Source organism: Netta rufina (genome assembly GCF_964035555.1).
Source record: "Netta rufina genome assembly, chromosome: 12".
NCBI lineage: Eukaryota > Metazoa > Chordata > Aves > Anseriformes > Anatidae > Netta > Netta rufina.
In genome coordinates this window covers 5,714,571-5,734,166 of record NC_140135.1, presented here as the reverse complement: position 1 = coordinate 5,734,166, position 19,596 = coordinate 5,714,571, and the positions used below count along the sequence as shown (strand labels likewise).

At 42.2% G+C, this 19,596-nt stretch overlaps 1 protein-coding gene across 2 annotated transcripts in view; it reads left to right on the top strand.

Annotated features, from left to right (window-relative positions):
• Nucleotides 1-19,334, top strand: part of LOC311213779 (vascular endothelial growth factor receptor kdr-like) — a 131,131-nt gene extending 111,797 nt beyond the window's left edge. For both annotated transcript variants that reach the window (XM_084294012.1, XM_084294011.1), the window contains exons 27-30: nucleotides 1,337-1,461; nucleotides 1,721-1,799; nucleotides 4,998-5,092; nucleotides 13,766-19,334. In XM_084294012.1, the coding sequence (XP_084150138.1) occupies nucleotides 1,337-1,461; nucleotides 1,721-1,799; nucleotides 4,998-5,092; nucleotides 13,766-13,976 (510 nt within the window). In that variant the 3' untranslated portion in view covers nucleotides 13,977-19,334. The remainder of the gene's footprint in view (nucleotides 1-1,336; nucleotides 1,462-1,720; nucleotides 1,800-4,997; nucleotides 5,093-13,765) is intronic.
• Nucleotides 19,335-19,596: the final 262 nt, after the last annotated feature.

Sequence of the window (19,596 nt, the reverse complement as noted above, 5' to 3'; positions counted from 1 at the left end):
CTGAGCAGTGATACTAGATTGGGCTTCATAGCAGAGGTTGCAAGGAATATGGCTGCTGGAATGAGTAAATAAAATGTTAATTATTCAAAGGGGATTATAGTTCAAAACCAGACGTTTATCCATACCTAATAAGAGAAACTTACGGTACATTAATTAAAAAATAGGCTCAGTTGCCCCTTAGAGTAACAATGGTGCTTTATCTCACAATTCTAATTAGATTCCAATATAGTAAGCTGCCAGTTGGTATGAACTTTCTCTCTCATTTTCTGAGCTTATGTTCATCAGTGCTCTTAGGAGCTTTAAAAGGATGTAGTTTAAAGCTCAGAAAGTCAATTACATAATTATTGATTTCGTAATAGTTCAATCGGTTTCCTTCTTCACTAAAAGCAACCAGACCAGTTATGTAACTGTCAATTTAATTTAAGAAGAAATCAAACACTCCCCTCCAGCTCCTTCCTGTTTGTAAACAAATTTAGTGAAGCTAAGTTGAAGAGGGCCCAGTTTGCAATATGAAGAGCTTGTGAGTTTTATCCTGGAACCAAAGTAAATTAACGAGACATAAAAATCATGGCAAGGGAATAGGGCACTAAATTGGTTCTCAGAATTAAAAGAAATAAGAAAGCAAAGGGAAATTTGCACAAATAGTTTTAAGACTTAGTCATTTCTGAAGATTTCTACAGTGGTGTAAAGGACAATGCAGAGTTTATTAAGATGTGACCTGAATTCCATTAAACTTGCTGTAGCAATTCCTTGTAAGGACAAGAAACAAGATCCTTTAAGGCTACCATTTTAAGGAATGGCTCTTACTACGCTGCAACTCCTTAAGTTGCAGATAAGCAAAAAGTCCATAAGTAAGACAATATTCTTTTATCAATTCCAAATTCTGTTCAATTTGCATCAGCCTTGGGGACTTTGTGACTTCCAGCCACTCCCTCCCTTCTCCCAGACATGTGGCTTAAACTTGGTTTGAGCTGTCCCCAAGACTGGCCCCCAGGAACAAGACGCTGCAGGGCCATCTGGGAGGGACATTTACAAGGTTTAACTGGAAAGCTACAGACAATATTCAGCCATTTTATGTCATAGATTACCTGAAGTGAACCATTTTCCTCATACAAAGCCTTCTATGCAGTAAATGTTGGAGAAAGCTACACATTTTAACTTACATGGGTTGTGAAGAACATCAGTGAACACCTTACAGAAACATCATAAAGTTAAAATAAAATACATTCCTGTCTCAGTGTAAAGCCCTGTTTCATATGATAACCTTTAACATCTGAGATGCTGTAGAAGATGGATTTTACCAGCTTTGTGTTCTCTTGTGTTATTTATTATATAGGATGGTAAAGACTATATCCCACTGAACATCACGCTGTGCCCCGATGGAGAGTCTAATGCCAAAACTTGCCCCGTGGAAGAAAATTTGAACAACTGTGTCAATCGCTGGAGCGCAGTGGAAACTGGGTAAGAAAAATATATGGGCGAGTATGGGTGAGGGGCAGAGAGAGAGAAATAAAGATCTGATATAGCTGGGCACCGTTTGTTGTCCTCTCTCCGTATGGCTGCTTTAAAGGAGTTGGACAGGCGCATTTGCCAGGGCATCGCTTGTTAGTTACAAAAGAAGAAAAAGGAAGACTGGTATGGGAAACTGAGCCGTGTCAGGGATGTTAACTGAGTTACCAACCTGGGTTTTATGCTGACCCCTCAACTTTCTTGCTTTCAGTAACAACAGCAAGAAGCGACCACTGAGTGTGAAGACATTTGATGAGGTGCCAGTGGAAAAGGAGAAAGTGATACATGAGGTAAGGGAGGTGATTGCATCCTTCTCCAGCAGGTTCACAGATCACTTGTCACAAGCACCACAAACAGTAGAGCTTTTGAAATGTGTTTGGTAAGAAAAAGCTTTAAATCAATCAGAAAATTTGGTCCTAGCATCTCACACATAGGTCTGTGTGACAACAGAGGAACATGTATTTAGATGGACAAACAATTTAAAGAGAAGCTTGTGCATGATTATCCTGGCTTTGATCAGGTTAAGGAGCTTTACCTTACAGCTAAACAGGAATTTATTTCAGCATGTTTTTGGTTTTGTTTCCTGTAAGAAAATGGCAGCTCACTGAGAGGGCCCCTTTTGAAGGAAATGTGTCCAGAAGAGATTCTGGCTGCCTGAGACAGCCAATAACTTGCTGCTGAGGGTGCTTAGTTCAGGAAAGACAAGACCAAGATTCAAGATCCTGCTTTACTTGATTCAAAGGGCTTCTACTCTGGATTTTCCCCACCCTAGGTGGACATATTTTTTGCTAGCTTAATGGCTCTCTGCAGGTGGGCAGGTATTGGTTTCATTTGCACTCCAGTGGAAAACAAAAGCCTGTTTCATTGTGCAATGATGGTTCAGCTTGTTGCCTTCCCCTGAAATTACAGTTTCCAAAGGTGGAGGTTATTTTCTGTTTGACTTCCTTATTTAAACAAAACTCATAAATGTCCTCTACAGTTCAGTACCCGTGGGCTGCAGTGCCACATGCACTCAGTGATTCTATGTCACTACGGACAGCCCCTCGTAATGCATGTTTGAAGCAGAGAGAAAATGGAAGAAATTGGACAGAAATGGAAGAAGGCATGCATCAGCTGGCTAGGAGCAGAAACAGGAAAGAAGGACGCGTGCAGCTTTATAGGAACACGTCAGTCTGTCTGCTCAGCTGCTCAGGGAACAGTCCCACACCCTCCAGCTACCGCTCCCCCTTGAGCAGCCAGCCCGTCCTCAAATCAGCTCCCTTGGGAAGGGTCAAGTCTCCAGCTACAACCTGTCCTGGACATATTTCAGGTCCTTGACAAACGGAACATCTATCTCGTCTGTTCCCTTCTTAGCACAGCCTCGATGCCCGCTATTCCCCAGTATTTTGCCAAATGTAATTTCTGTGCCTTTATCAGTGCATCTCAGGGATTAGAAGGCTTAGCATTTTCCCTGCCTCTTGCATCTTTCCTTTTGCAGGATAAAAATCTGTCCCTCTGAATCACGCAAAGACATTTAGTAGATAGATGTGGTATCAGTAAGTGATTACTGCTGCCAGCATGAGCATTACTTTCCTAAATGCTCCTTCTTGGCATTTTAAAGTCCTTACATGGAGGGAGAAAAGCTTCAAAAAAAGGGCAATCCATTAACAGATCAGAAGTGAAAGTGAGATTTCAATGGGAATCATTTAAAGTGAAATTGTGATGTGATCTACTTTTGGACTAATTAAGTGTACTTAGATTACTGTAATTATCTTAAATACCAAGACATGAATACTGGTTTGGTCATTATTTCAAATAGTTGCCCAGGAACTCTAAAAGTGCTCTGCCACGCCTTCCTGCAATTGTGCTACTTCTCTGTAGTCTCTGCTAAGATTTTCTAACAATTTTTCTGTAAGCAGAATGAAAAGCAGTAATCAGATGAATTATTTCTAGACCACATATTTTAAGGAGAAATAATAAAGATAAAAAGCAGAAAGAAATTCTGACAAAAGTTTTTGACAGATTCTAATTAATTTAAGATTTTACTTTATAAATTGAAAAGCAGTTTCTGAACTGATTTTATTAACAACTGATATATTACCAAAACATTTATTAAAAAGCTTTTGCTTTTATTTTTTCTGTTTCAGTCAGATTGAATGATAAAATACAGGTAACTACAGTTTCACTTCCCATGCTGAAGTCTTTTGCTTTCTCGATTTTGATAGACAACATGTTGTTTGTGCAACTCTCCAGCATCAGGAAATATTTCAAATGCAAAGAAATCCCTCGGGATATTTAATATTTTGAAACTTACTTAAAACAAGGACTGTACACGTCTGTGAACTGGTGTGGCACTTAGCACAATAACAGCTTGATCTTAATCACAACCTTGAGACTCAATTTTAGGTGCAGCTGCATCACAACCTCCACTTTAAATCTAATCAAGATAGTTTTGTGGGATAGGTCACAAACATTTCATAACTCAAGCACAATTAGCCATTTAGGCTACATATTCTTGCAAGACATCTGGGTTTGCCAAACTGATACTGAACATCCACTCCCCCCTAAATATATCTGTTTCTAATATACAGTGTATTTCTTGTAGGTATTTAAGTTATGTTTTATCTGATGAGCGTAGACAGTATTATTGGATATATTCTTTATGAACTTCTGTCCATTCCTGTGTCTCAGCTGTCCTATCTAGATGATATCCAGATGGCCTACTTAATATCAATTTCAGGTTTGAAAATGTCAAATTGGTTTTTGATATGTTCATTTCAAGAATGCATTTTCAAAATACAAACAACAACAACAAAAGGCATTTTCAGTGTTACAACAGCTACATGTTGGTACATTAATGTACATTTAAAACAGTTTTTTTAAAAATGACCATCATAAAAAAAAGGCAAATGTTCTCAGGCTAAACAGCATCATTATTAGGAGCAGCTGGCTAAAAGCTGATGAAACTGGCCCTGATAAGATACTATTTGGAGGAACGGGCTTAATTTCATATACCACGTGGCCATATCTCTGTGCTAAGCGTGTCATTAAATAGCATGCAATTGAAAGTTCCGATGCAAACACAAGCCTTGCAGGTTTGGGGCTGGTGTTCCATTCTACATGATAATATCCATGATCTTGCAATCACGTGGAACAGCTGGTAGCTCCTACATTGAACTCCAGTCCGCAAGCAGCAGTACATTGCACTGCAATGTAACACCACCTTGTTGGCCGTCTCTCCCTAAGAACTGTACCTGCTCTGTAGCTGGAGATAATTGGATAAATGAAGTTCTATCGACTTGCCCCAAAGCTGCATCAGCGCAAAATAATAGCTAGAATTTGTTATTTTAACTAGATACTTGACTTTCTTTCTCCACTGACTTTAATACTGGTTTAGTCTGACCCTTCTCCACGCTCTCCCCTTGGCAAACCACTTCTAATTCGAAAGTGCTCCATGCTGTCACCATCAGTCGGCACTCTGCTGATGTCCTCTTCCTTTTGCTACACAGGAGTCAGACAGTGGGATGGTGCTGACGTCAGATGAGATAAAAAGCCCAAAGAGGCTGGAAATCCGTTCCTGGCCCTATGGGATCATGGCGCTAGCGTGAGTACTGAGTACTTTTTGTTTATTTCTTTGGAAATCAGTGTTCCATTCAGAAAAATGCTTCCAAAGTTTCCAATTTTGTTTCCAATTCCAAAAGAGAAACTGTTACACAATGTAAACAGGCCAGAAGGAGAAGCAACTCTGGGTTTCAATACTGTAACAGACAGGTAACAGTTAATGTATTTTAAGATAAAAGAAACTATGATGGAAACTGCTTCCAAAAAGAAGCTGAACATAAAACACACTTCCAGGTCTCTGTAAGGATGGCAGTATTGTCGAATGTATGTTACCGGAAGGATAATTAACACAATTAATTGATTCATGTGACAAAAATGAAAACTCATTTCGTCAGCTTTGAGCACATAATGTCTTATCAATCAATTTAACTCTTTTTTTTTTTTTTCTTTTCAAAAAAGTCAAGTAGACTTTAGATACAGGACTGGCAGTTTTGCATCTGATGAGATGTGAGAAAAGTTGAGAAGCAATGTTTAGTAAAGGAGAGTATAAATATATATGTCTAAGGGACATTTACCAGAACTGTGATTTCTACACTTGTTTTTTCATTGCTATGATGACAGTCCCCCAGAGAACTGGGGGCGGGGGGATACTACCTTTAAGCCTACCACCTACAGGATTCTATGAATTGCATTTTTCAGATCTGTCTTACAAACAGAGGCTATGCCAAAGTTTGATGTATGTTATCCATTCATAGCACAGACCATCACAGAACAAAAGCAGATGCCTTCTTAGCTAATAGTTCTTTATGTTGTTGTAGCACTTGGGTAGAGACTGAGAGCAGACCCAGTGGTAAAACTGGTCTTCTCCGTTTTTACCTTCCTAGAAAAGAGTAATAGCAATAGTAATCCATTTACTGACTCAGATGTCAATGTGTGGAATTTCAAAGATTAGCAACCCGAACTATTTTTAAAAAACAATTCTATAGCAAGGATCTCTGTGTCTGTTCAGTTAAGTAAGCTAATTAGATTTTAACTGAATTACCTAGAGTTTTCTCTGAAATGTATTGATGAGATATCTATTGGCTTTCTCTTTATTAAATTCAATGATCTTCCCCACCAGAGCAATTCCTTGTTCTTCAACAAGAAAAAAATAGCACAATTTCTGCATAGTAAGGGAGAGAGAACATGGGAATGCACAGTCAGAATATAAGACTATTTCAGAGGAGCTGCAACTCCCTCATGCAAAGAGAAAAGCAAGATGGAAGAAACTTGCCTTGCCTTATCAGGCCTTAAAACCATAAATTACGCTATGTGTGTTTGATGGCAGAAGAGAAGAAAGAGGAAAAGGGCAACTGTTACGTAGCACAGGCTAGAGAGCCTTGAGGCATTTGGTGTGTGGCACTGTCACAGCATCGTACCTGCTGCAGGACTAGCAGAGAGCCAGATGAGGTTCCATGTGTCTGTGCTGAGAGGATTTCTGCACAGCACCACGCATTGCTATGGAGACCAAATGGCACCAGCTCTAAAAAAAGCAGCTCAAATGTCAGGAACTGCATTGCCAGGATACTTACCTGGTTTGATTTACCTCTCTGCCGCATGATGTCATGCTGACACTAGTCCGGCACATTCACACACACAAGCAGCCTCCCAGGTAGGATTTGTCCTAAAGGCTTCAGTCAATCATCTCTGACTGCTATTTCCCCTACTGCGTTTCCATCCCTTGGATAAATAGTTGGAGGGAATTGTGGAAGAGGAAGGCTCTCTCTCCCCTTTCCAAGCCTTCTGATGAAAATCACAAAATCAACAGCCAGCCAGATGCAGGCAGAAACACCAAAATTGCGTAACAGCCTGTTCTTTTGAGACTTCCAGGAAAACCTTCTGAACTGCTATCAGGCCCACTGGGAGTGACTGAAGTAACACCGCTCTGTGGGGTTCAGGGAATATCTGCCTGACCCCCAGCACATGGGGCTGTCCCACTTAGAGCCAGTGCTTCCACGGGATGCCGTTCACCAGGAGCTATCTGATACTTGCTGTGCCAGCCAGACCACAAATCCATCTTACCAGAGGTCTGCTATAAAAGCAAACAGGGCGGCAAGCTGTTTGTTGTCTCCTCATTCCCAGGAGCACAGCTACCTCGAAGCAGACAGAGGTGTGCTTTTTCTTGGACAGATCCTTCCCCAAGTGTTTGGGGTCCAGCTGAGCAGGCTATTTTGTCAGCTGTTTGTATAACCTTGCCTATCACTGGAACAAATAACATTTTTTTACATAGCTGGAGAGCATCTTGATGCCCTATTGTTTGAGGGCATGACACCCCTTGGCCCTTCTGCACTGCTGACTTGCAAAACAAGCCTCAGAAGCATATGGAATAGTCTCCAAATGGCTAATGGAGGTCAGAGACGAGCTCTGGTTTAATAGGGGAGATAAAGTCACCCCTGTTAATTGTATATCTCTCCCTATCAAAAACATTTACCCTGGATCCTTTTCAAATGCCTTTCTTTTATAAAACAAAACTGTTCAAAGGCTTAGCATGTTTTCTAAACCAGGGTGGCTGCATTTATTATTTTTGCCAAAATCTTGCTGCTTATTTATCTTGTATTCATTTCTCTGTCAAGTTTAAAATCTGGCAACACTACACACCATGGTGTGTCAGTGTCAAGAGTTTACTGGAGGTGAATCCGATACTCGGGGCATTTCTGAGCTCTCAGCATTTTGTCCTGCTGCAGTGTAAAGCTACAGCAGTAGCTGTAGGAGGGACAGAAGGACTGACCTGGATAATGACACCGGAGTTAGCGTTCGAGGAAGCACGTTCAGCAGGGAGGGGACTTCATGACGAGATGACTCTGTGTCAGGTTTCATCTGATACTATTAACAGGCTACTGCCAAGCACTGCTTTCGAATTCTCCCAAAGCCTTTATAATTAAGTTATTGGGTAAAACTATAATAGGTTTAATTCTGACAGGTTTGATATCTGCTCCGTTGTCCTCCCTCCATCCCTCTCCCTTCTTTCCCCCCGCCCAACCCAATTATCCTCAGTTGCTCTGAAATTACTTGTCAGGATCTGGCCAAGGCCCATGACAGCGGCTGACTGAGGCTCAGCTGATGCGCTCAGGGCGCTGGCTGCTGCATCCAGATCACATCACCGAGGGCTCTGCCTTTGCCAAAGCCAAAACGGGCCTAAGGCAAGTCAACAATATTGAAACAAAGTGATCCTGCTTGGGAGCAGCAGGCACTCACGTCCAAATGCGAGGTGCCCACCAGCAATGCAACCCAGGGAATTGGGCCAGAAACCTTCTGCAACATCTCAGAAAAATGAGCTATGGAAATACTTTTGCTCCACAGCAGAACTCAGCTTCAGCAGCTTTTTCTGCCGTGATGAAGATGCTGAGATAGCAAATGTACTTGGCATTGTGTCACGCAGCACCTTGCACAATGACCTGACTTGAGCTCTCCAAATACAAGGAACTTTGAGTCAGTACCTACTGGGAGAGTTATGCAAGCCAATTTTTCCCCAGAATTATAATATATGCTTATAGTGGCAAGGACTCCAGCTTGGTTTTGACTGCAGTGCTTTTCATCTCACTGCTTTTAGAGTGCTGGAGCTGATGTCAGAGGCTTTTATTCTGGTTTGAATTTCAGATAGCTGACCGACTTTGCCACACAGGCAAGGGGACGCATACTTAATAACCGGGTGGCTTTGGCCTCTTAAAACTTTATTCTAGATGTGCTTTGTGTTTAGAAATGTTTCACAAAACAACGAATTTTTGATTCTAACCCCTTAAGCTTTCCTTGCCAGTAGACTACTGATCGCACTGATACAGCCAGAGGGGCACCCAGGATTAAATTCCTACTGCACAGTACTCTGTCCAGAATGCATTAAAGCAAACTGCATCAGTCAAAGTATCAGGGGAAAAAAAAAACAACCCTTTTATTTCTTTCATTGCTAAAAAATAAAGAAAATTAATCTCTGTTACTCTGTGCCTCATTAGACACCTCTGATAGCTGCTACAGGGCCCTGAAGCTCCTACAAGTTGTTATGAGATGCGGTCAGGAGACAAACAGCTCTGCTTGGCAATGCTCAGCCCAATTTCTCATCTTTCCCTAAACACAGTTTCCAAATAAGCCCACAATTTCGACATGGACACAATAGACTATTAGGTTTTTCTACTCAGGGCAGGATACTTGGGCATTTTATTGCAAAGCAGTAAGAGCAGCTCAGCAGCACGGGGAATAAGTGCTGCACGTGGCAATGCAGTCCCACACTGGACAGGGAGATTTTCTTACAGTCACCTCTCTCAGTGCTCCTCTTTAAGTTATCGACCCTTAGGTTTAAGCTATTGGAAACTGCCCCTCTCACATAAAAATAAACAGCCCTAGTCATGATCCGCCACCTTCTTGGCAATTGCAGTGTTTTTCTACCTCTAACCGAAGTCTCTGGTTCATACAGAAGGATGAAAAAATCTCATTAACTCATTTAGGCTTTCTAACTATTGCAGGATTAACCTCTGTGGTACCTTCTAAGCAACTTTGGCCCCTATTTGGAAAACTTAAAAAAAATCTTGTGAAAGATTACTTAACATTCAGGCTAAGTTTTCCTTCGTCTAGTTTAATTCATCTGTATCACACACTCTGACAAAGCACAGTAAAAATGGGAACTGAAAAGGACTCTCACTGCCCACACCACAGCACCATGCTAAAATGCACTTGTTCAGGTTTGTGTCTGGGACATGAGAGCCACGAATAGAGCGGGGCCCCGCACAGACACCGCGCATACACGCAGTGGCATGGAGCACACGCGCTGTGCTAACCCATCTCCTGGGTATGGTCCTAGTTACTCACCTGGCAGCCTTTCAGTTAGGTTTCTCCACCTAGGAGGAGCCTCTGTCCCAGACCGGGTTTGAAATCTCACAAATGCAGCGCTGGCTCTGGGCTCAGGGACACGACAGATACACATCCTGAAGTGCTGCAGGATTTCCCGGTTATTAGGAGTGTCGTTCTCAGTTCATTTGCCGCTACCAGTTTGCATTCTTCTCCTCCTCCACCTCTGGTTTCTCCAGTTCTTTCATTGCTTTTGTGCTTTCCCCCATAAACCTCCCTAATTTGCAAAACCCTTGCTGAAGGAGAGGAGTCAAGTGCCTTATCTTGCCTGAAGTAGTACATCTTCTTGGGACGACCGAAGAGTTGGGCAGTGTGTCAGATGGGACCAGCTGGGGTCAGTGGGCAGATGTGTTTCAGCTGAACGTCACCTCATTCACACACCTACACCTTCACGGGGCTGTGCTGAGAACACTGCCAGACACGCGGGGCTGGGCTGACACATTCACAGTTAGGAGCAGATTTATCAAAACTGACCCTCTCTTTTATCACCTCCTGCAGCTGCAGCGTTCAGAAGTTCTGCAAAATCAGGCTCAGGAAACACCTTTTGGGGTGCTGTAATGCCACGCCAGGACAAGCACTGAACCAAGCAATGGCTTTTAACAAAATTATTTAATTGCATAGCCATTATGATCTTTTGTAGCTATATAATTGTATGATTAATCAAATCTAATGACTTCAGTCAGAAAATGTTTATCTGTGGGGCTGAGGGAGAAGTTTTTATCTTATACAGGATGTCTCAGAGCATAAAGGGGGTTTGGTCTCCTCTGAAGCATTAAGTACTGACCACTGCCAGAGGCAAGGTGCAGACGGACTGATCGTCTGATTCAGTGTGGCAGTTTCTATGTAAAAAAAATGAGATTTCAAGGACAGAGAGAAAAGGGAAGCCGCAGTCCAGTTTTCCCACATACAGTCGAAGCATATGTACATTTCTCTGCGTCTGAGTATGAACAGAGCAGATTGAAGTGTCAGTAAATATAGAGCATTAAAGGGAAAAATGCAAAGACCCTTGGATAGCTTTAATTTAGGAAACGTATTTGGAATGAAAGGAGTAGTTTTTAAAGTTAATTGCATTTTGGTCTGCCATAAGATGGCTAACGACAAAATTTGCTTCTTCTGACCTAACTCATCTTCTGTCTTTGCTCATCTTTCTGTCAAAGCCTTCTGTCTTTGGAGTAAATATTAGATGTCAGCATTTATGGGTCCTTCTCAAACACCAGCATGATTTCAGTGATAGACCGAGTCATTCCTGGATCCAGCATCCTGACCTCGAGAGGCAGAAACCTAACAAGAACTCTTACTGGGAGTCTATGTGGGTCTGAAAATTTCCTATTGTGTGGCCAGACTAAACCCTAATAACATTTCTTTTCTCTAGCACTCTGAGATATGCAGGTTGGGGGCCAAGTTAAACAGATACTTTCAAGCTTCTCCCTGTCTCTACTGACAACTTTAATACCTGGCAAATTGGATGCCAGAGCATCCATGGAATTGTCTGACACAAGTCAATAGGACTGAGCAACAAGAATAAAAATACATAAATAAGCAGAGAAGCAAATCGTGGTTCTGTTGGTGAAGCCAGGGAAGAATTTATCCATAGAGAAAGTGTGTGGCAAAAAGAGCCAGCAGCCAAATGTCTAGTACAGAGAAAAAGCTTCCACTTGGGCTTTTCTCTGGACAGAGAGGAAAAACTTAGATTGTGAAATCAAAGTGTGCTACATTTTTGTTGGAGCTCTCAGGGTTACTATTTATTTCAGAATTTCTGCTTCGCCAGTCAACAGGTTGGTTTCAACGCCCAATGCAAGTCTAAGAGCTCAGTAACATTAGCTTTCATCTATAAACTATGTACTTGCATTTAAGAAGTCACAGAACTCGAGTTTACTCTAGACAGGCAAGAGGTGGTGAGCTGGCTCTTACAACTCGGTGGTCCTGGCTTCACCTCCTGGAGACCAAGCTGGAGATGCAACATTCTGTGGAAAGCCACACGCCCAAATCAAGCCAGCCACGAGGCAGCCAATCTCCCAGTGCAGCTGACTGGAGTTGCAGCTGTTTGTTAAGTCTGAATTTGGCTGCACATCTCAGCTCCTGGCTTCGAATGACTAGCTTCATGGACTAGGATATACACAGCATCACCTACTCCACACACTTTCCTAAGAGGAGAACTACAGGGATGGATAATTTACAGATGGGCACTAGAGACTGTTAAATGTGGTTGTGGACAGATGGGTAAACTGGTGTTCTGTCTTAGCCAAGGCGCTGCATTATCCATGCACACTCCTGACCTTTTCAGAATTAGAAATTTTTTAAATGAAGGCACTGATGCTAATTCTGTCATCCAGATTAGAACAGCTGCTGCTTATAGGAAAATGGAAGCTTTTGGCAGGTTCCAGATTCAGAGACACAACTTCTGCAGTCACAGTAGCACAACTGGCAAGTCATGTTTATCCTTTCACAGTTGAGGAGCTGTGCCCAGTATCCACTGCAATTCTGTCATGCCCAGCATCAACCTGCTCTTAAGTCAACAGCAGTACTTTGCTGTACCTCCACAAAAACATGTCAGCACACACAACTGGTGTCTGGAATCACTGACTTCTCCTTTTCACAATATTTGTCCCCCTTCCTTCAGTTACTGCATCTGTCTCTTAGTTACTGTTTTATGTTTACTGGAGCAGGAACCTGCTTTGCTTTCTTTGTAAAGCACCCAGCACTCTGAATTCCTGCTGAGCTGCTGGGGACTGTAGTCACTGAAGCAGTCCAAATAAATTAAGTGTAACGAATAATACAATCATTTGATGAGTATTGATTATTTGGGTTTGGTTAAGGTCATTATGATGTAGCTTTATGCCCCTTTAAACACATGTGAAATACCCAAAGTGCTTCAGCACTGCCTGATTTTCAGTTCTCCCAGGCACGTGATCAGTCTGGGAGCGAGGCTCATTCCAAAGAGATGCATGATAAAGGATCCTAAGCAAAGTGGAGAGGTTGGAAAGCCATTCTTAGGTTGGGATCCTTATCAGAACCAATCCTAAATTATCCAAACCTCTTTCAACGAATTACTCAAAAGAAACCAGGCTTAAAACACTGCATTTAAGGCAGCCTACAAGAGAAAGTACCTTTTCTTCCATGACACTTCCTCAAGGTCACCTTACAATACAAATTCCAGGTTCTCCCACTTCTAACATTGATGTTGCTCTGTGCGATGTAAGCCACTTCTCTCCCACCACCTGGATCACCTATAATAAGAAGAGACAGCAGAAAATGAAACCTGGCTCTCTTTAATAGGATCAGTTACAGGCCAGCAGTTATACCGTTGAAAAGCACTGCCCCTCACTAGCGTACTGCTCAGTAATTTTAAAGGGCTAGAGAATATGAGAGAGATCTTGCCCTACAATGCTTTCAGTATCATTTTAAATTGGAGTCTGACTTATTAATTAATTCATCCTTTATTACACTTCAGGAAAAGTCAGTCTTCATTTCTGCTTTCAGAAAAGTCAGGCTTTTACTGATCTGTGTCAGAACAATGAGAGAAAAATATTGTATGTATAGGACAGGTGCATTTGCAACTAAGATATACAATACGCTAAAAAGTACAAAGCTAAAAAGAAAGGGCATCAGGACTCCTGGATTTTCTCGTAAATCTATTTTCATTACACTGAGTTCTTTGAAATAGCTAATTCAGTTTTATTATCCAATTTGTAAAATGTCACTGTCTTACAGGATGCTGCAAAGTTAAATTGAAATGCTTTATATATGTATGTATTTTTAAATACTTTTGACTATTCATTACACAGGGAGACAACAACTTGTGGCGCCAGGGTCAATATACTGTATTGTTTGTTCTCAACAGGCGGAGAGCTGTTAGCAAGAGCAAGGAATCCATATTATCTGACCACGAGCGTGAGGCTGTCAAATACCAGCCAGCAGTGCAGGTTGAAGAGGACACCATGGACTTCACACTGGAAGACTCTGTTCTCCTTCCGATGGATCCCAACCTGGAGTGCCACAGCCCACCTCCAGATTACAACTCCGTCATTCACTACTCTGCACCTCCGGTGTAATCAGCCCACCCTGAGGCAGGGCCTCTTGCTCCTCTCTTACCTATGCTAGATTCTTACATGCCTCCGTACAGGGGCTGGGTGAAAACAGAAGGGAAATCTGACAGCACACTGGTTCACGTTTCTTCTGGCACATCTCTGATGTGAACAGAAACTCTTTATGAGCATCCTCCATGTTATCTTTAAAGGCCTATTGCAACACATGCAGCAAATTAAAATTCTATCAGAATTGTAATTAGGAGGAGCTGTAAGCCCCGAGCATTTCCATCCTTCCTCCCTAGCTGGGACTGTTCATTGGCATTTGCAGATTAGCTCTGTAAGAGTCACCACGAGTCATCTCAAGCTAGCTGTGAAAACAAGATTCATTCTGCTGGTCCTGCACACATCCTGCAGGGATTGTTTAGTATGATGTTGTAAGGGATCAGTTGAAAACAACAGCCAGAAACTGTAATGTTTTGGAGAAAACCCGGAAATTAAAGCATTTTTCTTAACTTGGGAATTCACCCTCCATAAATGTTTTTGAAATATTTTGAAATCCAAAATATTTTTGTTACCATTTGTGATTTAGTAATTTCCACTGCCAATAGGATCCACTCCTAAAATGATCCAGCACCCAGAAAGCAGCCAGTGTTCATGTATCACGAGGCAGGCTGGTTTCTTGGGCTGGCAGGGCACACAACGTGCTGAAATGTTTCCTCGTGTTTCCTCCTTGTCCAAACAACAATTCATTTAACATCCATGCAATAGGGAACCTTGATGGGGATGCATCTGCAATGACTGCAAGGATCAGCGCTGCATTAACTAAGAACCTTCTCTGGCAGAAGCAGCCAGCGTTTCCCAGCACACATTTGTGTGAATGTGCAGAAAACACCAACACCAAGAGTTACACACACATGCACATATACCCTTGAGGCATCAGCATAGCAACATTTTTCTCCTTCCTTTCTTGACACAGATTATTTACAAAAAACCAAAAGCACTTCCTTTGAATTCTATGGCAGATGCCCAACAGTTTGATCTTGGTTACACTAGCCCATGCTAAGCTGTGAGCATATGTGACACACATTTGTCTCCGACTGTCTTGCCAAGGTAAATACCAGTGTGATATGCCATGCCCTCTGTATCTAAACCCTTCATGAGTAATTCAAAGCTTTTCTTTGCAATCTGATCACGTCAGACCAGAGGGATCACCACTTCTCCCATCTGAGCAATTCAGTGTGTGTTATCCCCCACCCCAGGCTGCGTGTGGCAGGGACTGGCTGCCACTACGTACACACAGGTCCTGCGTGTAGCGCTGCTCATACTCCCTGCAGCTGCACAACTAAACACATTATCCTTGTCGTTTAATGTGCTAGGAAACAACCAGAGTTGCTGGTAGAAAAACAGGAAGGAGTAAAGTATCTAGTTTTCAGGCATAAAAAGCAAAGATGAAAAAGATGTTCACTGGCAGTCAAGCCTATGAGCTCCTAAGTCATAAACCTAGATCTGCATATGACTTTCTGTGCAGTTTCTTCAAAGGTCTGCACAGCCCTTTTCTTTTCTTTTTAGACTTGAGGCTCTGATTTGACTTCTTCGGAGAAAGACTTTTTCTTCATGATTACGAGCTGAAATGATTACAAACTATTTTTTTTCCTAAAATATCCAACACTTGCCAAAAAGTTATTTTACCTTGGTGAAGACAGCCCGAACACCCTCACAGCAGTGAAGACAACATTTCTGGAAGCTCAGTTACAGTTGGTTGCATTGAAATAAACAGCAAAAGCCTCAGGTATTATCAAAGGGGGAAAACAAATCTCCAAACCCCATACCATGTTAACTGTGAATGCTAAAGCATCTGAAGTAACAGCTCTGGGGAACTGTACTTCTTGTTCTCCTCAGCTTTGGATTTGACACATTAAAGAAATCACCTGCAGAAAGTCATGAGCCCCTTCTTCATAGTGGACCTGGTAGATAGCTGGGATCTGTAGTTGCTTTATGGTCATTTTTGCACTTCTTTGTATTTTAGTACCTATGTATTAAGTGGGGCTGGTCAAATAACAGAGGAAACTACTGGGAGATAATTCGTCTGATGAGCCACAGAAAGCTCATTGGGTCAGTTTTTCATCAAATAGCAAAATACCTATCTATAGCGCTGATCATATAATGGATCGCTTCTTTTGCAATAATTTATTCATGTGGCAAAAAGGAAAAAATGTGCATATGGTTTGTCTGGCTCTACTGTTAATGGCATCAGTGTGAGATCGTTTGTTATTGTGCCTTGTGATGTAGTGTAAGAAGATAACAATGTTTAAAAACCTTTGCTTTTAAACTTTAAAGTAAGTATATATAGGAAGAAAAAAGAAAACACAACTATGCTCTCTGTTTCGAAAAAGAGTGGGAAACACTGCTGCATGAACTGTCTGCTTCCAAGAGAGCCGAGTACAATGTCTTTCCTCTTTATGAAGGATGAACTGTAGAGGTTTCTTCAAAACCCAAGGAATATGAAGGGCGTTTCCTGAGTGGGACCCGAGAGGACACTCTGATGGACACTGGCAGCAGGGAACCTTTCTGGCTCCCGGTAACGTGTACCAGCCTGTCTTGCTCCACGTGAGATGATGCGAAAGCAGAGTGCAGGCGCGTGTGCTCAAGACACGTTTTGAAGCACTGGTTGCATCGCCAGCCCGCTGGAAACTCAGGGCTCCTCTGCAGTGGCAAAATCAACAGCTGTCTTGAGCAGCATTGATGGCGATGTCTTCGGAGAGCAAGGACACCCTCCAAGCCTGTCCTCATGGCCTTGGGGTGTTCTGGAAATGGCAAGTGACTGATGTTTGGGCAGCTGTGTTTCCAACGTTTATTTTGAGTGGAAGGTTTTTTCCCCTATGGTAAATGTAACAAGCAAAAATACTGCCTAAAAGTATTACTGAACATATGTTTTCTATTTTATTTACTAATATTTTGTTTGTCTTTTTCTCTCCTCCCTTAATTTAATTATTGTTCTTTTCTTACAATGATGTATATAGTTTACCCAATAGCAACAAATATAGTGATTCATTTATATGGTAATATTTGTAACATTTTAGTCAAAAGATACCAGACATAACAGAGTTGAATATCTTTACTAAACATTTCACTAATGCTTGCAGGCCAGGCTCCAGTTTACAGTACCCTACAAGTGCCATTTCCCAGCAGGTCTCCTCCTGGCTCTCGTGTCTCTTGCTCTCGCTTTCTCTCCATGGTATTCAGTTTCAATCAGGAAGCAGGGATCTGGAGGAATCTGGCAGGTTTATCTCATTCCTGGGAGTGTTTCGTGCAGCTCAAGGTGAAGGGGAGGAATTTTCACTGCCTCTGCTTTAACTAAAGGCTGGTGTATTGGCTAGAGTATCAGAAGGGGCCAAATTGTGTAAGTGATAGGATGTTTATTATCTTCCTTCTCAGACTTCTCAGGGATTCTTATTAGACTCTTGTCAGCCACCTGCTTTTCCTATCCTGACTGAGCTCAGTGGTAGCTGGTATCAAGAAGCACCTTTGTTTTCTTTAATGGTGCTTACTCTGACTGTTTTTTTCCTCTTGTAACCCTAAAGAATTAGGGCAAAAGAAGTCAGAGCTCACCACAGAAAGGTGTTGTCTTCTCCCCTGCCCCTGCCATGTAGGCTTCCAAGGAAAAGTGCCTTCACCTGCATGTTGCTGTTCAGGCTGGTATTTTTGGCAGTCTGGTTTCCTACCTCCTCTTTGCTCTACTTTTCCTGTACTTCTTGGTTATTTGCTCTTCACAGCCCCCTGATGGCTTTTCTCTGCCTTTTGACTAAGATCAGGGATAGAACTCACTCCGCAGCTATTTTGTGTGTGTTCTGCTCTTGCAGAGGCTGAACTAGACAACCTGAAGTAAGCTTTTTTCAAATAAAAAATGTTTCCAGTATAGGCACAGGAAACTAGTTTACGCTGATGTGCCTGGAAGCATCTCTCTATACTTCCCTCAGTGACAGAAGCTTCTTACTCTTGTGATTTTTCAGTGTTGTGTATCTGTAGCAAGACAAAGATTGGTGTCTTACCTATGTGAACCTCATCTTTCTCCTAGTGCTTTCCCAAACAATGTGGTTTCTCTTTGCTTCCTTCAAGCTGTCCTCACCAGAAGGGGTTCCTGAGCAGGATGCTGGGCCCACACCATCTGCCTGGGATATCACGGCAGGCCAGACAAAACCTAAAGTCTTTCTGAGTAACAGCCTCCCGTGAAAGCACTCACATTTGTACCCACCGAGTGCTGAAGACACACACACGCAAGGCTGCCTGCAGGTAGAAACTGCTCTGCTGAGACGTTCCACTAATAGCAACACTGCTCTGCAGTTTGCCAGCTTGCCAACTGCCTAGGATAGTGGCCAGGCACTTCTCTCCCTGTATTTATGCTCTTGTATACTGTAGGAATGTTAGTTGGTATGGCAGCTTCTAACTGGCCAGTAAAGTGTTCATGACTTCTCCACGATCCCTCGCGCTGAGCATCGGCACTGCCTTGCCGTGTCCTGCCTTGCTTTACCAAGGCGAGCTGGCCCCGTTCCAGCCGTAAGGGCGAACTTTTGGGTTGGCAGACCCTAGCTCCCACCAGCACCAACTGGACAACACCAGGAAATATTAGCAGGGAAACATCACTCGCAAAAAGCTACGTAAGAAGGTAAAGCATTAGTGGGTTTTCCTGAATGGAGTTGGCCAGGATCTCACAGCTCAGTCTATTTTTTTCTTATGATAAACTGAAGGGAAAATACAGAAGGTAGCAATATTTCTTTTGTCCCTCCCCACAAATAGCATTGGCCAAACCCTGTGATCCATTTTTCGTTTTTTATACTGTGCCACAAAAAAAAAAAAAAAAAAATCATTAAAATTCATGGAGGACTTCTGGATTTGCCCCTGGTCACTGTATAGCAAGAAGCGTTTAGCTCAGGCACTGACTTGTTTCTTTGAGGCAGGTGTTTTCATTATTGTTAATGTAGAAAAGAAAACTTACTGGACAGGGTCATTTGGGACCCCAAGCAAATACGATGCCATAAGGGCACTGGTTACAGGAAGACTTGTGTGGTGGACAGTGAGCAGTGTCCCATTGTCCTGCCTCATAATCCGGGGCCACAAGGGCCAGCACATCCTTATTACTCGATTCATTTTTCCTTAGAACTTGAGCTGTCAAAGCAGCTAATGAAAACTGGGAAAACCCAGTAACTGGGGACTTGAAGAAGATAAACGAAGTGCCACATATTGCTCAGAACACTAAGGAATGTTTGTCTGCCCTGTTCCTGTCTGTCTGAAGAATGTATGCACTGAAAACAACGCTTTCTTATGTAGTCAAAAATTGTACTGTATCTATTAACCAAAAAAATAAAAAGATTCTATATTTATACAGCCCGGGGCTCCTCTGTGTCATCTCTTGGCTTGAAAAGTGTTGTCCTTGAAGCAGAATATAAATAAATAATGCAACAGTTTTGAGAGAATTTTACAAGGCATAGATCTCATTAATTTCTACAGGGGGTTCAAAACTTAGGACATAAACCTGCCACAGTGTCATTGCCCAGAGGTATCCAACAGCTATATTTGCTTAAAAGATTCACAGATCTGGGAAAGTGCTGGCCCAATTTGCTGGAGGAATCCATAAATCTAGCTGCTG